Raw genomic sequence first — 18709 nt, forward strand, 5'->3', positions numbered from 1 at the left:
TGTGTTTAATTTTAACACTAACCTTGAAAGAAAGAACTATATACTGAGGCCCATTTCTGGAGGTGAATGACCTTAAAACATTGGTGTATGGCTATTCAACTGTAATGCACTCTATGTGAGGCTGCTTTTGAACTTGAGAGCATCTCCTTCTCTGTTAGCTTTTAGGAAGAGCCTCAAGACACACTTGTTTTCTCAGGCTTTAAACTGAAATTAATTGTAAATTGTCTGTTTTTATCTTATGAAATTGTTTTAACTTTTTTATTCTGTGAAATTGTTTTGTTTTTACTCTGTTTTATATTTATTGTCTTTAATTGTGTACACAGCCTAGAGATACACAGATCAAGCAGCATATAAATATGATAATTGATTGATTGATTGATTGATTAAACCACTTTATAAATAAATCAATAGCAGTTTTATCACATAACAGCAATAGGTTGGTGCCAGTAACACTATATCTATGTCACTTTATCAGTATTGTTGAATATATCTGTTCTATTGGAGGGGGGAAAACCAAAGTGGGTAATATGGTAATTCAATCTATCTAGACTGAAGGTGCCCAAGAAGAGGAAGATACCTCAGTACAAGAGGATGATCTCTCTGGCTCTACAAATGAACTTCCAGCAGCTTTTGAATACAGTGATAGCTTTAGCCTAGATATGACAGAGACTGAAGAAAAAGGAGACAATCGACTATTGGAACAATATGCACTTGCCAGGTATGCCTATGTGACATTGAGTGGAAACCTCTTAAAGCAAAGACAAAAGGTAGCCACATGATGTAGTCACAACCCAGTTTAAGAGTTGGGACAAGTCAGATTATCCAATCACAATCAAACCTTATTAAGACTGTATTAGCATGAGCACTAATTCACACAGCCTTATCTGTTCTGAACCTACAATGTTATGGTTTCCTTTCTTACAGTTTTGGAGAAGGTGACAGGAATGTCTCACCTCCCCCTTCACCCTTCTTTTCGGCTATCCTGGCTGCATTTCAGCCGGCTACATGTGATGATGCAGAAGAAGCTTGGCGTAGCCATATTAATCAGCTGATGTGTGACTCAGATGGCTCCTGTGCAGTATATACTTTTCATGTGTTCTCTTCCTTGTTTAAGGTAAGAAATTCTAAGCATCACCTATGATCAGAATGTTGGTGAAATCTCTGCAATCTTAAAGGTTACAGGTGTCATTAAATCCAGACCCATCAACTTTTATTGTGTGGTGGGCGGGGGGGATGTCCTGAACCCTAACTTTTCAGTTAATCCTCTAACATCAAGCATATCCATAGTCGAAAGTGAATTATTATTGCAGAGCATTTGATAGAAGAGAGGGCAGTTCCCTTGCAAAGTGTGTCCCATGAGGCCAAGGAGGACATATCCGACTGTGCTGCAGGGTCTTTGATCTGGAGTAACCGAGTGATGGCCCATTTTCTAAGAAACCTCCCCTAGGTTGCCCTTCTTACCCAGCCCCCAACTTTATAACTCGCTACCATATCCTTTTTTAAAAATAGAGCCCCCCAGGTAACTTCCTGTGGTATGTATGCCTAGGACATAAGTGCTTCTGATATATGATCAATTCATTGAGGATAGTAATGGGAACTAGGGATGTGTCTGGAGCCGGCAGGGCCGGTTCGACTGCGGCGGGGGGGATAACTTTAAGGGTGGGGGAGGATGCACTTATCCCCCCACCACGTTTCCCCCACCAGCGTGTGTGCAAGCATGTCACGCACGTCGCACACACCAGGTGCTTCCAGTAAAGGGGGCAACAGGGTGGCAGGGAGGTACACTGCCGCCCTAACGGACTTTGAAGAAACCAAGCACCAGTGGGGGAAACATGGCGGGGGTGGTGGTGGTAAGTGCACCCTCCCTAGTCCATAAAAGCAGTCACACCCCGCCCCCTTACTGTTGAGACTTCGAACCGGCCTGTGTTCGAATCTGTCCGGGGACCCATAAAAGGGCCTCCGAACAGGTTTGTGCATATCCCTAATGGGAACTACAACCTTGCCATTATCCCTGCCCCTTCAACCCACAGTGTGCTCTTCAGTGTACCTTTAAAATGCCTTTTTTTAGAAGAAGAAGAAGAAGAAGATAAGCAGGAGTGTGTGCGTGCGCGTGCATGCATTTTAATTTAATGATGGGCAAACGTGACTTACTTTTAGCTATTCAATTGTATAATATAAACTGTGTTCTGGTACTGACACATCCTGATAACAAAGATTTGATGTCCAGCAGAACAATGTCACTTAATGGTTCTTGGGATTATTGAGGATGTTACCAAATATTTCCAGTTCTCAGAAGCCCTAATTCATTAATTATTTCAGTTTCTACAGGAGTTTCTATACTCTTTTTTCAAGGTAACCTAAATATGATTTACAACAGAAATTTGTTTAGAGCCGGTTAGGGTTAGATTAGAAATTCTAGGCATCACCCATGATAAACATGTTGGTGAAATCTGTACAATCACAGATTTGTTTAGAGAAAACTCTCTTTTGAGCATTATACCAGCTAGAAAAGCAGGAAAGGTCTTGATGTGCAGTACTTTCCAGTTTCTATATTGGAACTCTCTCAAGCAGCAGAGATGCCCTTGCCAAGCAGTTCTGGCCAGAGGGGGAAACAAAACACACAGAAGCCTCTCATGATTTCCCATGCTGTAAACTTGGCATTAGAACACTCATTACATTGTTTGATAGACTACTTGACGTCGGGTAGCAACAAAACAATGCCCAAAATGGGGGAAAAATTCTCCTGTTAGTTGTTGCTAGTGATAAAAATAAATGAGCAATGCTGTGTACAGGTTCAGCCTAACAAGAAAGTGGCGGGGGTGGGGGGCACCATCTTTTAGCAGTGGTTTCTAATTCTCCCAGCAGGGTAAACAGCACAATTTACAGGAACTTAACAGCTTATAGCCAAACCATGATGGGTTTTAATATCCTTAAGTAAACATACACATACATACCACCCCATGGGATGTATTTATTTCTTTTCACTATTACTGTATAAAGGACAAATACAGTCATTGTGCCTACAAAGTAAAAACGTGCATTAGGTTCAACAGTGAACATGATATGTGTAATTTCTTTCTGTAGAATATCCAGAAGAGATTCTGCTTTCTAACTTGTGATGCTGCCAGTTACCTTGGTGATAATCTGCGAGGAATAGGCTCAAAGTTTGTGAGCTCATCACAGATGCTGACATCATGTTCAGAATGTCCCACCCTTTTTGTAGATGCTGAAACTGTGAGTATATTTGCATTATAAATCACATTTTTGAAACAGCTATGCATAAAAGTGAAAAAGATGTATATAGGCTGATGTGTCTTTTCTTTTAGAGTTGTCAACTCTTCTGGTAAAAGTTCTGAAGTATAACAAGAGACCTACCAATAATAAGAAGAGATCTATTTGTTGTATATTTAAAGGACTGGCCTCATTGTTCCTGTGCTCTTTTAATGTTTTTGGTTGACAGCTTTACTAATACATAGTCTGACAGCCTTACTAATGCAGGATGGGCACTTCTAACGTCAGCACTAATGTTGCACTGGCCTCAGCAGTTCCAAAGTGTGGACACTCTTGCGCAAATGCGTAAATACTTTCAGAACTTGCCCGTGCTCTGGAAATGCTTTGTTCGGGCAGAAACACATCCTTGAGAGTTAAGTGATGTGTTTCCATTTTCAGAGTGTGAGTGAACCCTGAAAATATTTGCACTCTTGCACAAGAGCACCTGCTTTGAAGCATGGGGACTAGCACAGCAATGACATTGACATTCGAAGCATTCATGCTGCATCCAAAATGCATTCCTACCATTACGGGAAAGGGAAATTAGTAATTTAGTAACTGTTTCCACTTCTGGCTGCCCTGTCAGCTCTTGGGCCTTGGGGAGCAGTTCCAACTATCCACAGAACCTAGCCATGCTCCTTTGTAATGCCAGGTTGGTTCAGAATAAAGACTGAAATCATACATGACTTGATCGTGGATGAGGGAGCTGACCTGGCATTATAACTGAGCCCTGGTTGGGGATGGCAAGTAGCCCAGTTTGGGCCCAGCTTCTCCCACCAGGTTACTCTGTTGTGGAGCAGGCCAGAGGAAGTAGGCGGGGGGGGGAGTAGTGGCTGTGGTCCATAAGAATACCATCTTTCTTACAAGGGCCCCTGTGAGTCAGTTGACTTAAATTAAATGTGTATTTCTGAGGCGGGGAACTAGGGATAGATTAGGGATTCTGTTGGTGTACCATCCACCCTGCTGCCCAACTGAGTCCCTAACTGAGCTGACAGAACTGGTCTCAGAGATGGTGTTGGAGTCTACCAGACTTTTAGTGCTGGGGGACTTGAATATCAACTTTGAGGCTGACTTGTCTGGTGTGGCTTAGGAATTCAGAGCAGCCATGATAACTATGGGCCTGTTCCAAGTAGTTTCAGGAGCAACTCATCTTGCTGGCCACACACTTGATTTAGTCTTTTATTCAGTTCAGGGGGGTGTTCCATGGGTGGGGGATCCTGTGGTTTCCCCATCGTCATGGACGGACCACTATCTGGATTATTGTGGTGGGCGGGGGTGGGGCTGGTAGGATGCCTCCTTGTTTGAAGGAGGCAATGGTTCGACCACTTCTAAAGAAGCCTTTCCTAGATCCCTCAGCGATGGATAGTTATAGACCAGTCTCCAACCTCCCATGGTTAGGCAAGGTAATTGAGAGAGTGGTGGCTAACTAGCTCCAGGCAGTTGTGGAAGAAATTGATTATCTAGACCCATTTCAAACTGCTTTTAGAGCTGGCTATGGGATTGAGACAGCCTCGGTTGGCCTGGTGGATGACCTTTACCATGGAATCAACAGAGGGAGTGTGACTCTGTTGGTTCTTTTGGATCTTTCAGCGGTGTTTGATACTATCAACCATGATATCCTTCTGGAATGCCTGGAGGAGTTGGGAATAGGAGGCACTGCTTTGCAGTGATTGCATCCTATCTCTCGGAGACCAGTAGATTCCAGATGGTGAAGCTTGGTGATGGTTGCTTTTTGAAATTGGAGCTATTATATGGAGTCCCTCAGGACTCCATTCTGTCACCAACGCTTTTTAATATCTACATGAAACTGCTGGATAAGGTCATCAGGAGATTTGGTGCAGGGTGTTATCAATATGCTGGTGACACCCAAATCTATTTCTCCTTCTTGTCATCATCATTATCATCAGGAAATGGCACCCATTCCCTAAATGCCTGCTTACAGACAGTAATGGGCTGGATGAGGGACAACAAATTGAAACTGAATCCAAGCAAGATGGAGGTGCTCATTGTGGGGAATCGGAATTTGAGGGATGAGTTAGAGCTTCCTGTGCTGGATGGGGTTACACTGCCCCAGAAGGAACAAGTACAGAGCTTGAGGATACTCTTGGAGGCTATGGCCAGGAGCGCTTTCCATCAGCTTCTGCTGATTTGACAGCTGTGTCCATTCCTTGAAGAGAATGGTCTCAAAATAGTGGTGCATCACCTGGTAACCTCCAGGCTTGACTATTACAATGTGATCTATGTGGGACTACCTTTATACATAGTTCGGAAACTTCAAACTTAGTTCAAAATGCGCCAGCCGGACTGGTCTCTGGGGTAACCCGGAGAGACCATATTGTGGTCTTAAACAGTTTTAGTGGCTGCTGATATGTTTCCAGGCAAAATACAAAGTTCTGGTTGTTACCTTTAAAGCCCTGTATAGCTTAGGTCCAGGTTACATTAGAGAGCACCTTCTTCTGCATTATCCCCACTGCATGTTGAAGTCATCGCGAGAGATCCGTCTCCGGTTACCACCGGTATGTCTGGTAGCGACTCGGAATCAGGCCTTCTCTGTAGCTGCTTCTGGGATGTGGAATGCAGTCCCAGGAGAAATTTGGGCTCATTGCTGGCCTTCAAGAGAGCCTTAAAAATGGCCTTCCAGGGTTTTTAAAGTGTTCTTAAATGTTTTTAATTGGTTTAAAATGGTTTTAAACTGTTTTAAAATTTGTTTTATATGGTTTTAAGCCATTTTAAGTGGTTGGCTGTTTTCATTTTTTGTTGTTGTACATCACCCAGAGACTTTGGATAGGGTGGTTTAGGAATGTAATAAATAAAATAATAATTAATCAGGATGTCAGCCATAGAAATTTGTGTGTTTTGTGCAAGCATAGAAAAACCACAGTACCTGGTAATGGGTACAGAATTCAGTCTTCTGAGACTTTCAGCTTGATTTTATTAATTTTTACAGCAAATTTCTAGTCTTCTTAATGATGAAGATAGGCTTGTAAGTTATACATATTTAAGAATTATTTTAAACTAATTTGGTAAAGACCAGATCAACATCTGATTCTGTTTAAGCCCTTAAAAAAAATACAAAAAAATGCAGACATGTAAATGTTATGGCTCAGGTAAAAGGACCACTGGGCTCCATCACCCATAATTCTCAAGTTAAACATTTTACCTGCTGCCTTACTTAAATATTATTTTAATTGATCAATTAAAACCTAACCCCAGTGCCTACCAATCTAATGATTTCAGTCAACATTCTGCCTGCTTTGGTCTAAATGCTGAATAGTGTTTTTTGATAGTGGTAAAAGCTGTTGGACACAATCCAGCAGTTGTGATTAAATCCTGTTGAAATCAATGAGACTTAAGTATTAATTGTATAATCTATCTATCTGTCTATCTATCTATCTATCTATCATATTTATATACTGCCTGATATGTGTATCTCTAGGTGGTGTACACAATTTAAAACAACAAATATAAAACCGAGTAAAATCAAAGCAATCTCACAGAATAAAAAGTTAAAACAATTTCATGGGATATACATAATTAAACTGTTTAAAATTAATTTCAATTAAAGCTTGAAAGGACAGATCTGCGTTTAGTTCTACCGTGCTCTCTTTCAGTGACCTAGTTCTCACTGAAGTGGTAATCTGTGCCTGGGCAGTACCACTTCAGACTGGTACTGAAAGTTCACTCGAATGAATGCTCGTTCATTCAGAGGGGGGAAATACTCTCCATATAGAAAACTAGATACTAGGGAGAAGGTAGAGCCGGGAGAGCTGGTCTTGTGGTAGCAAGCATGACTTGTCCCCTTAGGTAAGCAGGGTCCGCCCTGGTTGCCTATGAATGGGAGACTTGATATGTGAGCACTGTAAAATATTCCCCTCAGGGGATGGAGCCATTCTGGGAAGAGCAGAAGGTTCCAAGTTCCCTCCCTGGCATCTCCAAGATAGGGCTGAGAGAGATTCCTGCCTGCAACCTTGGAGAAGCCGCTGCCCGTCTGTGAAGACAATACTGAGCTAGATAGACCAATGGTCTGACTCAGTATATGGCAGCTTCCTATGTTCCTAGAGCCCAATTCCTTAGTATGTAGTTTTCTGGGTAGAAGGGGGGAAAATTGTATGGAGGTAGATTCAATCACGTGACTACCCCCCCTCCAGAAGTCTGACGTGGTTTATCACCTCAGTTCCAAGCCAATGCCAAGCAACAATCTAGAGACTAACTTTTGCTAACATTTGTAGCCATTGATTTTGAAATCTATTACAGCCACAACACCATTTTAAAAAGATGATACTCACTGCTGTGTCTTTATTTAAATGTTTCAGCTTCTTTCTTGTGGACTTCTTGAGAAACTAAAATTCAGTGTCCTAGAACTACAAGAATATTTAGACACCTATAACAACAGAAAAGAAGCAACACTTTCTGTAAGCATTTCCTTGCTTTATTTTACGTTCGCATAGCTGCAAAAAGGTACAATTTCAAATCTATAAAGGGATTATTTAATCAATTTAGCTTTTATAGACAAATATTGGATGATTTATAGTACTACGTCTCCATATCTTCTTTCTTTGTTTTCAGAAGATATATCTGTTGGGACGACAACCAAAAATGAACTTTATGTGGCTGAATTTGAATGTTATATCAATTTTCATTCAAGAGTTTATTATTTAGCAGACAAATATATCTGTTTCCATATAGTGCAAACATTCCTGGGAATAAAACTGTTATGAAGTCATTATAAACTCCCCACTCTTGTTCTCTTTCCAAAAACAGTGGTTGGCAAACTGCAAGGCAACATTTGCTGGAGGATCAAGAGATGGTGTTATTACATGTCAGCCAGGAGACTCGGAAGAAAAGGTAATAGATGGGATCTATTTCTTTTTATTTTGTTTTGTTTCTTGCAGGTATCTACAATTCTACATTGTATCTTGGCCACTATGTATCAGGCACTTTTGATAATGCTTAGTTCATATGTTCCAATGGCAAGTCCTGGCATTGCAAACAGATGGCACAGTTGAGCCTCCAGCACAAATTAAGCTTTGATGTTAGTGGCTGACATCTTCTGCAGTTCTATGGAGGCAGAAGAAAGGCTGCCCCCTCGTAGAGGGGCAGGAGCTCAGCTGCGTTCAAGGCTTGTCCCATAGCCCAGCATGGGTGGAGTGGGAGTGGGAAGTGATTTGCACTTCTCTCCTATCCCTCCAAAAGCTATTTTCACTGACAGGAATATGTCCCTGAGGGCTGTGTCACCCTCAGGGACAAATTCCTGGCAGCAAAAAGGGCTTTTGGAGGGAGGGAAAAGAAGCGGAAATTGCTTCCCCCTTCCTCTCCACCCATGCTAAACTGTAGGCAAGCTAGGCTCCTGCCACTCTGTGAGGACAAAGCTCTTCTTCTGACCTCATAGAATTGCAGAAGATGTGGGCCATTGTATTTGCACTTCTAGCCTATTGGTGTAAATCCAGTACAGATATTAGTGTGATGGCAAAGGAATGTTACTTTTTAAAAAAACAAAAACCTTTATAAAATGAAGCCAGTAATTATGCCAAAGGAGAACAGTGTGCAAAAATAAAAACTTTTGTATTCAGCACATAGAAAGCAATGCCTTCCTTTACATCTTGTGCAGTGGCCATTTTGCAGTTATGCAGTCAAATGTTTTGTTAATCAGAGCAGCTGTTTTAAGAAGAGAAGGAAGCTCTAGCACCTGAAACCTTGGTGTTGGAGAAATATCTGTTTTTGTGACTACTTTGAATGGGCAAAGCAAAGCAATGTCCTGCTGCTGTGGCATTCACAGCAGCTCTGTTGAAAAGATGGAGGCAGACAGAAATAAAAATAAACATAGTATACTATATGGGGACATCAATAACTGAGAAAAATGACAGCCTCTTTCCATGTATGTTAAAAACAGTGTTGTGCAATGTCAATATGTAATCTGACCATTTTTCTTCTGTAATGGTTTCGGATTGGGGCTCTTTAGTTGTCCATTTTTTTGCCAGTTTCAGTTCCATTCTTGTTCCTCTTTCTTTGGCATATTTGTCTCTTGTTCATGACTGTCCCTCCTAACTTCTTAATTTTACTACTCTCTTTGTCTTTGCACCTCTAAAATTGTCTATTTATTTGGCTTGTTTATCTTGTTTTCTCATGCCTGTTTTTTCCTTTTGCATTGGTTCTTGCCCTCTGGTTTTGACCATAAGCATAACTTAGGACCAAGGAGAAATTACCCCAGCAACTCTGAGGTCTTTTTCACCAAACCTTTGTTCTTCCATTCTGCGTATTGGCTAAGCTGATTTTGTACTGTGCTTTCAAAGTGATGTTTAGCCATATTGCTGGCTACATTTTCCCCATTTCTATAATGAGGAAATATTCCATATTCTACAAAATATTGATGAGAGTTGCTGTGAAGCTTTAAAGCAGGAAATTTTCTTTAGGAAGTCCCATTGAAATTAAAAGGAGAATCTTAGGTGCTTTTTTGTAATGCATTGAAAATGATGCTTCTGTTTACTGCAGTCCTTGAAAATGAAAAAGTGGTAGATCACCTAATTTAAACAGTAAAAGTGATCTCAGGTCTCAAACATTTGCTATTCTATAATTGCCTTGATGACTTTCTAATAAGATACAGCACTAGTCTCATCCAAAGATTCTTGTGTGTGCCTGCCAAACAGGTGCTTGAAGCAGTAGCCTTGCCAATTCCAGTATGGGGCAGCATCTAGACGAAGACCTCCATGAGCAGAATGCTTCTGCTTACATGTGGTGAGGAGGAGGGAATGGCCATTTTTGCCAGTTTCCTCTTCCTTCTGCAGGATTGGAAGAGGGACCTTCAGGATGTATTTTCAGCAGGCACAGGGGCCTATAGTGGGAAGGAGGGATTGGTGAAAATTGCCCCTCCCCCTGGGTGTGAGCGAAAGCATTCTGCTCATGAAAGTCTTAGCCTGGATGCTGCCCAATGTGACTGGGGAACCTGAATTCATACACCTCCACACAGGTGATTGGTACTTTTAAAGTTGACCCTGCAACCGTTTGTTTGATGCATACACACGCAGACCCAGCCCCTCACCACTAATTGGTGGAGCAGCTATGGGATATAGCTAGGGGAGAGGGGACCCGTGTTCGCCCCTCTCCCCAGTGGCCCCTCGGAGTGAGGGAGATAATGAAGAAAATAGGGAGGGATGAAGCTGGGGGACCCTCAGGAACTAGGGGCCCGGGTTCTTTGAACCTATATGTTCAATTACAGCTACACTCCTGTAGCAGCCCCAAGTGCTGGAGGCAAAGGCTTTTGCCCCCATGCAACAACCTTTGGCAGAGCTGGAACCTAACTCAACATGGGACTTGTATACACAGAAGCTCCCTTCTACACAAATCACTCTTGTTCAATTTGGGATCGAAAAAGTAAATTCAGTGGCTCATTACTGTAGACTTCTATAATCAAGCCAACTTTTAACTATTCAGAATACCCGAGGGTATGTAAACAAGTGGAGATGAATGCTCAAAATGCAAACAAGTTCTGACAACAACTGTCAGTTCAGTTCTGCATTTGAGAGTAACTTGTCTCATCTGTTTCTATTTGATTGCATATTTATAGCATGGTGCCTGATTGTATCAGATGCATGACGTTTGACAATGTAAAGCTTTTTGTACAACTACTCAGGTAATAAAACTCCTATGCAAATAACATCACAGGCTTATGATAAAAAAAATACCTCAGCATAATTAGATGGCAGTTTTTTTCAGTGTTCAGATCATATTTCAGTTGCATTTAAGCAATGAGTAAGTGTAAAGATGTTGGCATTCTATTTCTTTGGTAGCAACTTGTAATTCTAAAAACTAGATTGACCATAGGACCACTCTAGCAAGTCTCAAGATTACTCATGGAGAGGGTTAGGTGGTGGTGTGGCTGCTGTGCTCACCACTGTCACAGTTTTAACTTCTGCTGCATAACTTTCAATCTGGATGTATGTGGACTGGGCCCACAAAGCATTAAACTGAAAGGAAGAAGGCAATTCTGTGTATGGTTACTTGGCTTACTTATAATGCTTTCTGCCTTTCCTAAAGCTTCTTGTCAATATGGAAGCAACAGGGGACATTTATGTGGTTGCCCAGAAATCATACAAGTTTTCATGCTATCTCCATTTCCAGTTTAAGGGTTAAGAACATAAGAACAGCCCTGCTGGATCAGGCCCAGGGCCTATCTAGTCCAGCATCCTGTTTCACACAGTGGACCACCAGATGCCACTGGAAGCCACAGGCAGGAGTTGAGGGCATGCCCCCTTCCCTGCTGTTGCTCCCCTGCAACTGGTATCGAGAAGCATAGTGCGTCTGATCAAGACCAGTTAACACAAAGCCAAGTGGAATACTTCTTGGCAACCTTTGTTGATATATCTTAAACCAGACAGCAGTGCTGGGAACATGGCCGACAGTAGCATCCATTCCCAACTTGCCCCTAAGACCACTAAAGCAATTTGGGGGCTTGTTTTCACCCTCAGGCTGCCAGTTGCTGAATCTCCTTCAAAATGTCAATTTTAGGCACAAACAGAAACTGATCTAAGAAAACATCACTTGATCTATTTTATATTCTAAGACTAATATTTCAAAAATGTTCTGTGTGGAATTGCAATGTAGTCCAGTGTCTTAACCATGCTCTTGTATTGAGATGAGATTACTTTGGACAAGTTTCAGTCATACATTCTCAGTTATCGATATTTCAGCCTTGGTGTTATTTGATGGGCGATTGCAAACACTTTTTCATTTTGTCATGCAGTGCAATGCACATACCTTGCTTCCTTCAACCTTATTGATATGAACCACTTCAGCTGACTGGGGCAGGGGTTGGAGCAGGGGGACATTGATGCAGGTTTTATGAACAGCAGGCAGCATTCAGTGCACTAGTTGTGTTGTTGAGTAAGCACAAGCCATTTTTTACACCTCCTTCTCCTCTCTGCAAGCCCTCCGAAAAGCTGTAACTGAAGGTCAAGGGACCTTCAACAACAATTAGGAATGTGTGGTGTACATGGCTGCTGGTGGGGTGGGGAGGGGAGGGGAGGGGAGGGGAATATCTAGAAACCAGGCAGAGACACCTTCTGCGAACATATCTACACTCACAGAAGATATCTCAGCCTGGTTTCTAAAGATTCCTCACTGCATCCCACATCATTGCCAAGGATCCCTTGACCCTCAGGAATGGTTTTTCAGGGGGTTTGGGGGAATGTATTGAAGAGGAGCGGTGGAGCAAAATGGATTGCCTGAGTGCTGCTCTGGGTGTTTTTCAGCCTGGTCCTGAGAGAGATGGGGTTATTCAGATGCAATCTTAGGTGTATATTGGAGAGGGTGAGGTTGAGCAAAATATTGTCCAGTGCCCAGGGAGGAATCTACCAAGCACTATCTTTATTCATTGCATTTGAAATTTTTTAAAGGTTGCTCCCTCTATAAATTTATCTAGGAATGACAGAACAATAATATCGTATGCCAGTGTTGTCATCTTGGAGGTCATAAACCCTGATCTTGTGATGATGATCATGGAATGAAAACAGGTTATACTTTCAACATCTTCCCAACTAGTTTTGCAAATGGATGCGAGAGGAAGAGCATCCTCAAGCACACTGCTGAACAGATGATGAGTGCTGTCAGCTCCTACAGTGCTAATCAACTACTGGGAAAGGGCTGAGTCCAAAGCTGATCTTTCCACTCTTTCACAATAGGTGATTGGTGCTGTCAGAGTGGAGTGTCTCTCCGGTAGAAGGAAAGGGGAATTATACTGTGTAGCTGTGGATGCACAGATTGCTGTTTTGCAAGGACATATCTGGATAGGGACCATAGTGTTCAAGTGGGATCTAGTGGGTGACCTTCTATCACTAACACAGCTGTTGCTTCCCCTGCCTCCCTTCAGTTCTGTTAGTGATATGGATCCAGAGTGCCATCTCATAGTTAAACGTTTTATTTTTAAAATTGATATTCTTTCTTTAAAATCACTTTAAGATTTAACATTATATTAATAAGGTATATAAATATACTGTTATAAATAAATACAGTATATAAATATACGGGGCAAAACCTTCTATTTTTAGAATAACCCAAAGAGATTTTCAGGAATGGCTATGCTCAAAACCTAGATGGTTACAGTGAGCCAGTAGAGGCGTTACATTCCCTGCCTGTGTGATTAGAAAGGACACGTGCGGAGAGCTTGTCCATCATGACATCATCCGTGGACATTCCTATATAGGAACATAGGAAGCTGCCATATACTGAGTCAGACCATTGGTCTATCTAGCTCAGTATTGTCTTCACAGACGGGCAGCGGCTTCTCCAAGGTTGCAGGCAGGAATCTCTCTCAGCCCTATCTTGGAGATGCTAGAGAGGGAACTTGGAACCTTCTGCTCTTCCTTGTGGTGTGTCCCTTTAGAGGGGACGAGGGGTCAGATGGTTCATTCGAATGGCTGCTCTAAACATGCTCCAAATATCTGGTGTGCATGTAGAGCAGCCATTCAGGTTAACAGTCCTCCCATGCAGAAAAAGGGACAGACTGGAAGGGCATCAGAATGTCCGCAGAGGCATTGCCACATCCCTTTTCTAACTGCATGGGCAGGGAATGTATCATGTGTACTGGCCCCGTGACTCTCTTGTTCAGACTTTTGTTTTAAGCTTCTGATGCCACGCATGTTGATAGATTCTGAATCATCTAGCAAGTTTAGACAAGTCATGCTAATACCACTGGCAGAACTAGTAAAGATGGCTGTGCTTTTTCAATTGCATGCATTACACTGACCCTATACTTTCTTTCCTTTCCTCTTTCCTGTGCCATGCTTGCTGTGTAGCAAATGGAATCTCTTGCAGTAAGTTAAAAGTTCTTTCATTTTCTTTGTCCATTAAAAATGTGGACTGATACACTCTAGTTCACTGTTAACTCTAGCATGTTTCCCTTTTTTCACTTTTCTTTTTTTCCTCGTTGATTCAGTATATATTTACAGTAATACACGTTTGAATTGCATTTCATTTCACAGTTCCCTGGGAAGCTTCAATGTATGTTGACCTTGTCACATACAATTTAGAATTGTTATTAAATTTAATTTGAGTGTGAGTCTGCCTTGTTTAACAATCAAACAGAGAGCTAAAATAATGGCAGTATTAAAACAAGTAATTATATGATGTCACAATGAAAAATATTACTATTTAAACCTAAATATTATTAGGTTTAATACATTTTCATTTTGAGCGGAAGTGAGTAATTTCATCATGCCACAGCATTCAAAAATGAAATTGGATTATAGCAGCCATGGGTACAATCGTCTCTCACATGCACAACTATGTGAGCAAGAAAGGAGCCCCCCATCTGCAGTCACTAACTGAGATGAGAGGACCAGATGTGCCTCCCAGGTACAGATCCAGTTGGCCCAGTTCTACTGCTTTCAAGTGAACATACAGTTGCCCTCTCAGGATGGGCTATGTAGCCTCCCTCTGTACAAAAAGAGCTACCGTAACACAGAGCCCTTAAGGTTCAGAACTAAGTGGATATAGTGAGCAATCATTCAAAAAAAAAATACTAGTGGGGGTTATTTTTAATGTTTTAAAGTTAGCCAACCATAGTATAGGTGCAAAATAGTCCTTATCATCTGCAATTCTGTAAAAGAATTACAAGAAATATCCTATACAGTATGTATATAAATATTTCAATAATTTTATGAAACAATTCCCAACATCCAGGGAAGTTTTCTGCTGGCACTCCTAATACTCACCACCATGCAGCAGTCACCCCTGTGCTGACGTGTCTGTTCTCTGAAGCGGGGATGCTTTTCCATTCTTGCACAAGAGTACAAATGCTTTTTGGAGCTTACTCACACTCTGGAAGTGCTCTGTTAAGAGTGGAAACATGTGCCTGAGGCTCAAGCAGCTTGTTTCCACTCTAACAGATCACTTCGGGAACATGGACAAACTCTAGACAAGTATTTACACTTCTGTGCAAGAGCAGAACAGTGCCTATGCTTTGGAAAGTGGGCCCATCAGCGTAGGGGGGCTAGCATTGTGTGGTGGTGGATGTGAGGAGTGCCCACTGAATGCTGCTCTGGGTGTGTTTCTATGAGCTGGTCTCATGCCATTTTAGATAAACTATCATTCGTTTGTGGGGCAGTCACTCCATGGAGGCAACTACAGGTTTAGACCACAGAACCCAGTGTTAAAACATATTACACATCTGTGGTCCATTTGGAGCAAATGCACAACTCTTCTGGCCCTTATATGTCATGTTGTAATTTGGCTTTAAAAGTGATGCACATCATTTTGGGGTGAAACATATAAAATTAACCTTTAACCTGTGGCTGGGGATGTTGGGAGTTGTAGTTCAAAAACAGCTGGAGGGCCAAGGTTCCCCACCCCTGCTTTAAATGATTAATATGTGATATATGGGACATGTGATACAAATGATTAATAATGTGATATATGGGACATTAACATTCATTGTAGCAACTTTTGAGTTCGTAAAGGTGAAATCATAGAAGAACATTTTCATCTTTCCATAAAACATAACGATAAATAATTGTGTGTGTGTGTGTATCTATCACTTTCAAGCTTTCAAAGCATTTCATATATATTATCTTGTTGTAACTCCTAGAACAACCCTGTAAAACAGAACAGTATTCTTATTTCCATATTGCAGATGGGGAGGTGGGGGCTGAGGCTGAGAGAGAGTGGCTTGCCTAAAGCTACTTTAGTGGATCCATGACAGAGGTGAGACTTGGACCAAGGACTTCCTTTTTTAAAAGCTTCATCTCATAGCCACACCGCTATGCAACTCAGTAGAGTACCAGCAAAGATATCAAGAAGTTGCTGCAGAGATGGCAAATGCTTGCCACATTATAATCACTGCTTACAAGAAGTATATGGTTTTATTTCAGGATTCTTTTGCTGCCCCCGTGTCTGCCTCCCACCCCTGTAAATGTTCAGTGTCTATCCCCAAGAGCACTTTATTGGATTTTATTACAGAAAAATAATATCCAATCTGTTGGGTTTCTATTAATAATTTCCATTTTTATTATTTATTTCTTTAGCAATTGGAACTGTGCCAGAGATTATATAAACTGCACTTCCAGTTGTTGTTGCTTTTTCAGTCATACTGTAAACTCATCGGACAAGTGCATGAAGTTAGCACAATGCCAGAGGTATGTTGCAAAACCCAAGCTTTTTGCTGAAATAATTGTGATGGCTTTCCTGCGTGGTGATTGTTCCTTCCAGCAACTTGTCTTAAATGAATGTTTAAAACATTCATTTGGTTTAGTGAAAATAATATTGGGATTTCACAAAGAGAGTTCTGTACATTTGTTCAAGAAATATTTCCATAAACAACATAATAATGAACAACTATAGTACACCAGTCTTGAAGAAGTTTGCTTGCATGCTGAAAAGAAGGAAAACTTGAGTGTGATACTTGCACAAAGTCCAGTTCAGCACCAATAGCATGAAATACAGCTTCCCATTTAATGAAGGCAGGAATTTTGCTACAGACACTTCGCTTTTCAATATGATGCTTTCAACAACGGGGGGGGGGGGGGGCGCCACCTCTGAATAGTACTATGCTTCAGCAAAGATAAAAGAGAATATTGTCTTTTTAATAAGCTTGTAATTGACTAAAATACCCCAACTTTTTGAAAGTAGCTTCACAAATTGCTAAAATGAACATTAAGCATTTCCCCTCCCCCACCAAAAGTCTATTTGGGGACAATAGCCTTAAGGGAGACTAAGCTCCATATGCAGCCATCTTGAACACACAGGACAGGGCCTTCTATGCAATTGCACCCAGGCTCTGGAACTCCCTCCTCAGGACAGTCATGGTGCCTCATCCTGCCTTTTAACACTTATTAAAAATGACCAGTCCTCTTGTTACTTCAGGTTAAACTGAGGGCTCTCTCTGCTCTGTTTCAGATTATTTTTAAATTATCTGCCTTATTTTGCTGTCTTTTTTTGAATTTTACAATGTTTGTTTTTAAACTGTTGTCTGCCTTTCACCCCAATGCAGCTTATACATTCAACATAAATAAAAATCATCTACCCAGTTGGCAGAAGTTAAATTGACAGTCTAACCTTGAATTATGCAGGTTTTATATATTTAATGTCAAAAGTGGGGGAATTGTTCATTGATTAATGTAATTCTCTTTTCCTCAACAGTTACTGAATATGTCACGAGAGCTGAGTGAGTTAAAGAAGAACCTGAAGGAAGCTAGTGTTGCCATTGCAACTGAACCACTGATTATAGAATGTGGTGCTTCTGAACCCATGTTCACTTCTACAGAAGTAGCCATTCAATCGATGCTGGAGTGTCTGAAAAACAATGAGCTTGGAAAAGCTTTACACCAAATAAGGGAATGCAGGTAACGTTTGACCAAGTTGCTGATCTGTCATATCACATTTCTTATTATTATCTAAAGTTACAATAGCTGTGAAACCTTGTGCTTAGGAGTCCTGCTCTGAACTGAAACAGATGACTCCAGATGATATAGTTTCAGTTCTGGCCGTGTAAATGCAAAGATAATGCTGTGATGTAATATCCACTACCTGTTACCCAGAATATTTCCATCTACTGATGGCAATAGGTGCATCCAGGTTCAATAAAGTACTTAAAATAATTTGGGAAAACAATCTGCACAATAAATTGAAATGAAAAAGTTATGAAGCAGTGTTCTGCTACATCACACATTAATTTCTATTGGGGTGTGCATGAATGGTTTGACAGCAAACGGGGCCAGTTTGACAGTTTGATTGCGAACAGGACCAGACCGGCCTTCAGGAAAGGTGGGCCAATCTGAGGTTGGACCAAATTGGCTCTGATTCTACTTGAACCAGTTCGCCAGCTCGAATGGCTAAAAAGTGATTGTAAAGGGGATAAAGCTTAGGGTGGCCAGTAAGGGCAAGTAGTATCGGTGGGAGAGCAGCAAGAGTGCGGGCTGCTGGCAGAAGTGCTGCTGCAGCTTCCAGGAGCAGTACCACACCAGTAAGCAACACTTTCTCATTTACTTTTAATTATGCCCCTCACCACACCCACCCACCCACCCACCCACCCCCAGCGCCACCTGCCTTCACTGGACAGCCTAAGCTTTATCCCCTTTACAAGCAACATTATAAGCCACTCGAACCAGTTTGGGCTGGTCAGTTCAACTGAGCCAGTTTGTGGATCAGTGGGTCGGTCCGAATTTGGACCGAACCGCAAAAAACAGTCTGCGCACATCCCTAACTTCTATGGTGCTTGCATGGGAGCAGTTCCCATTATTGTGCCTTTAAAAACACACACACACACACATTCCGCAAAGCAGTGATTATCAAGCTTTGGTGGGAAGTGCACACAGCTGCTCTGTAGGTTTCTCCCTGGGTCTCTCCCTCCCATATGACTGGTTTGATTGGGCCAGAGGACAATGTGCCTACTTCCTCTCATGGATGTAGGGGATCATTGAGCCAAAGCTCTTCCCCATCCCTCAGCTTTTCA

General features: G+C 41.7%; 1 protein-coding gene across 10 annotated transcripts in view; it reads left to right on the forward strand.

Annotated features, from left to right (window-relative positions):
- The window catches only part of FRY (FRY microtubule binding protein), a 343900-nt gene that overhangs the window by 322792 nt on the left and 2399 nt on the right, over positions 1-18709 (forward strand). For 7 of the 10 annotated variants that reach the window (XM_053312387.1, XM_053312377.1, XM_053312380.1 and 4 more), the window contains 8 exons: positions 549-718; positions 925-1114; positions 3085-3234; positions 7584-7682; positions 8032-8115; positions 14058-14075; positions 16284-16394; positions 17398-17600. In XM_053312387.1, coding sequence (XP_053168362.1) covers positions 549-718; positions 925-1114; positions 3085-3234; positions 7584-7682; positions 8032-8115; positions 14058-14075; positions 16284-16394; positions 17398-17600 — 1025 coding nt within the window. The remainder of the gene's footprint in view (positions 1-548; positions 719-924; positions 1115-3084; positions 3235-7583; positions 7683-8031; positions 8116-14057; positions 14076-16283; positions 16395-17397; positions 17601-18709) is intronic. The other 3 variants (XM_053312379.1, XM_053312381.1, XM_053312386.1) reach the window with 1 other exon arrangement.

This window comes from Hemicordylus capensis, chromosome 3 (genome assembly GCF_027244095.1).
Source record: "Hemicordylus capensis ecotype Gifberg chromosome 3, rHemCap1.1.pri, whole genome shotgun sequence".
In the NCBI taxonomy this organism is placed as follows: Eukaryota; Metazoa; Chordata; class Lepidosauria; order Squamata; family Cordylidae; genus Hemicordylus; species Hemicordylus capensis.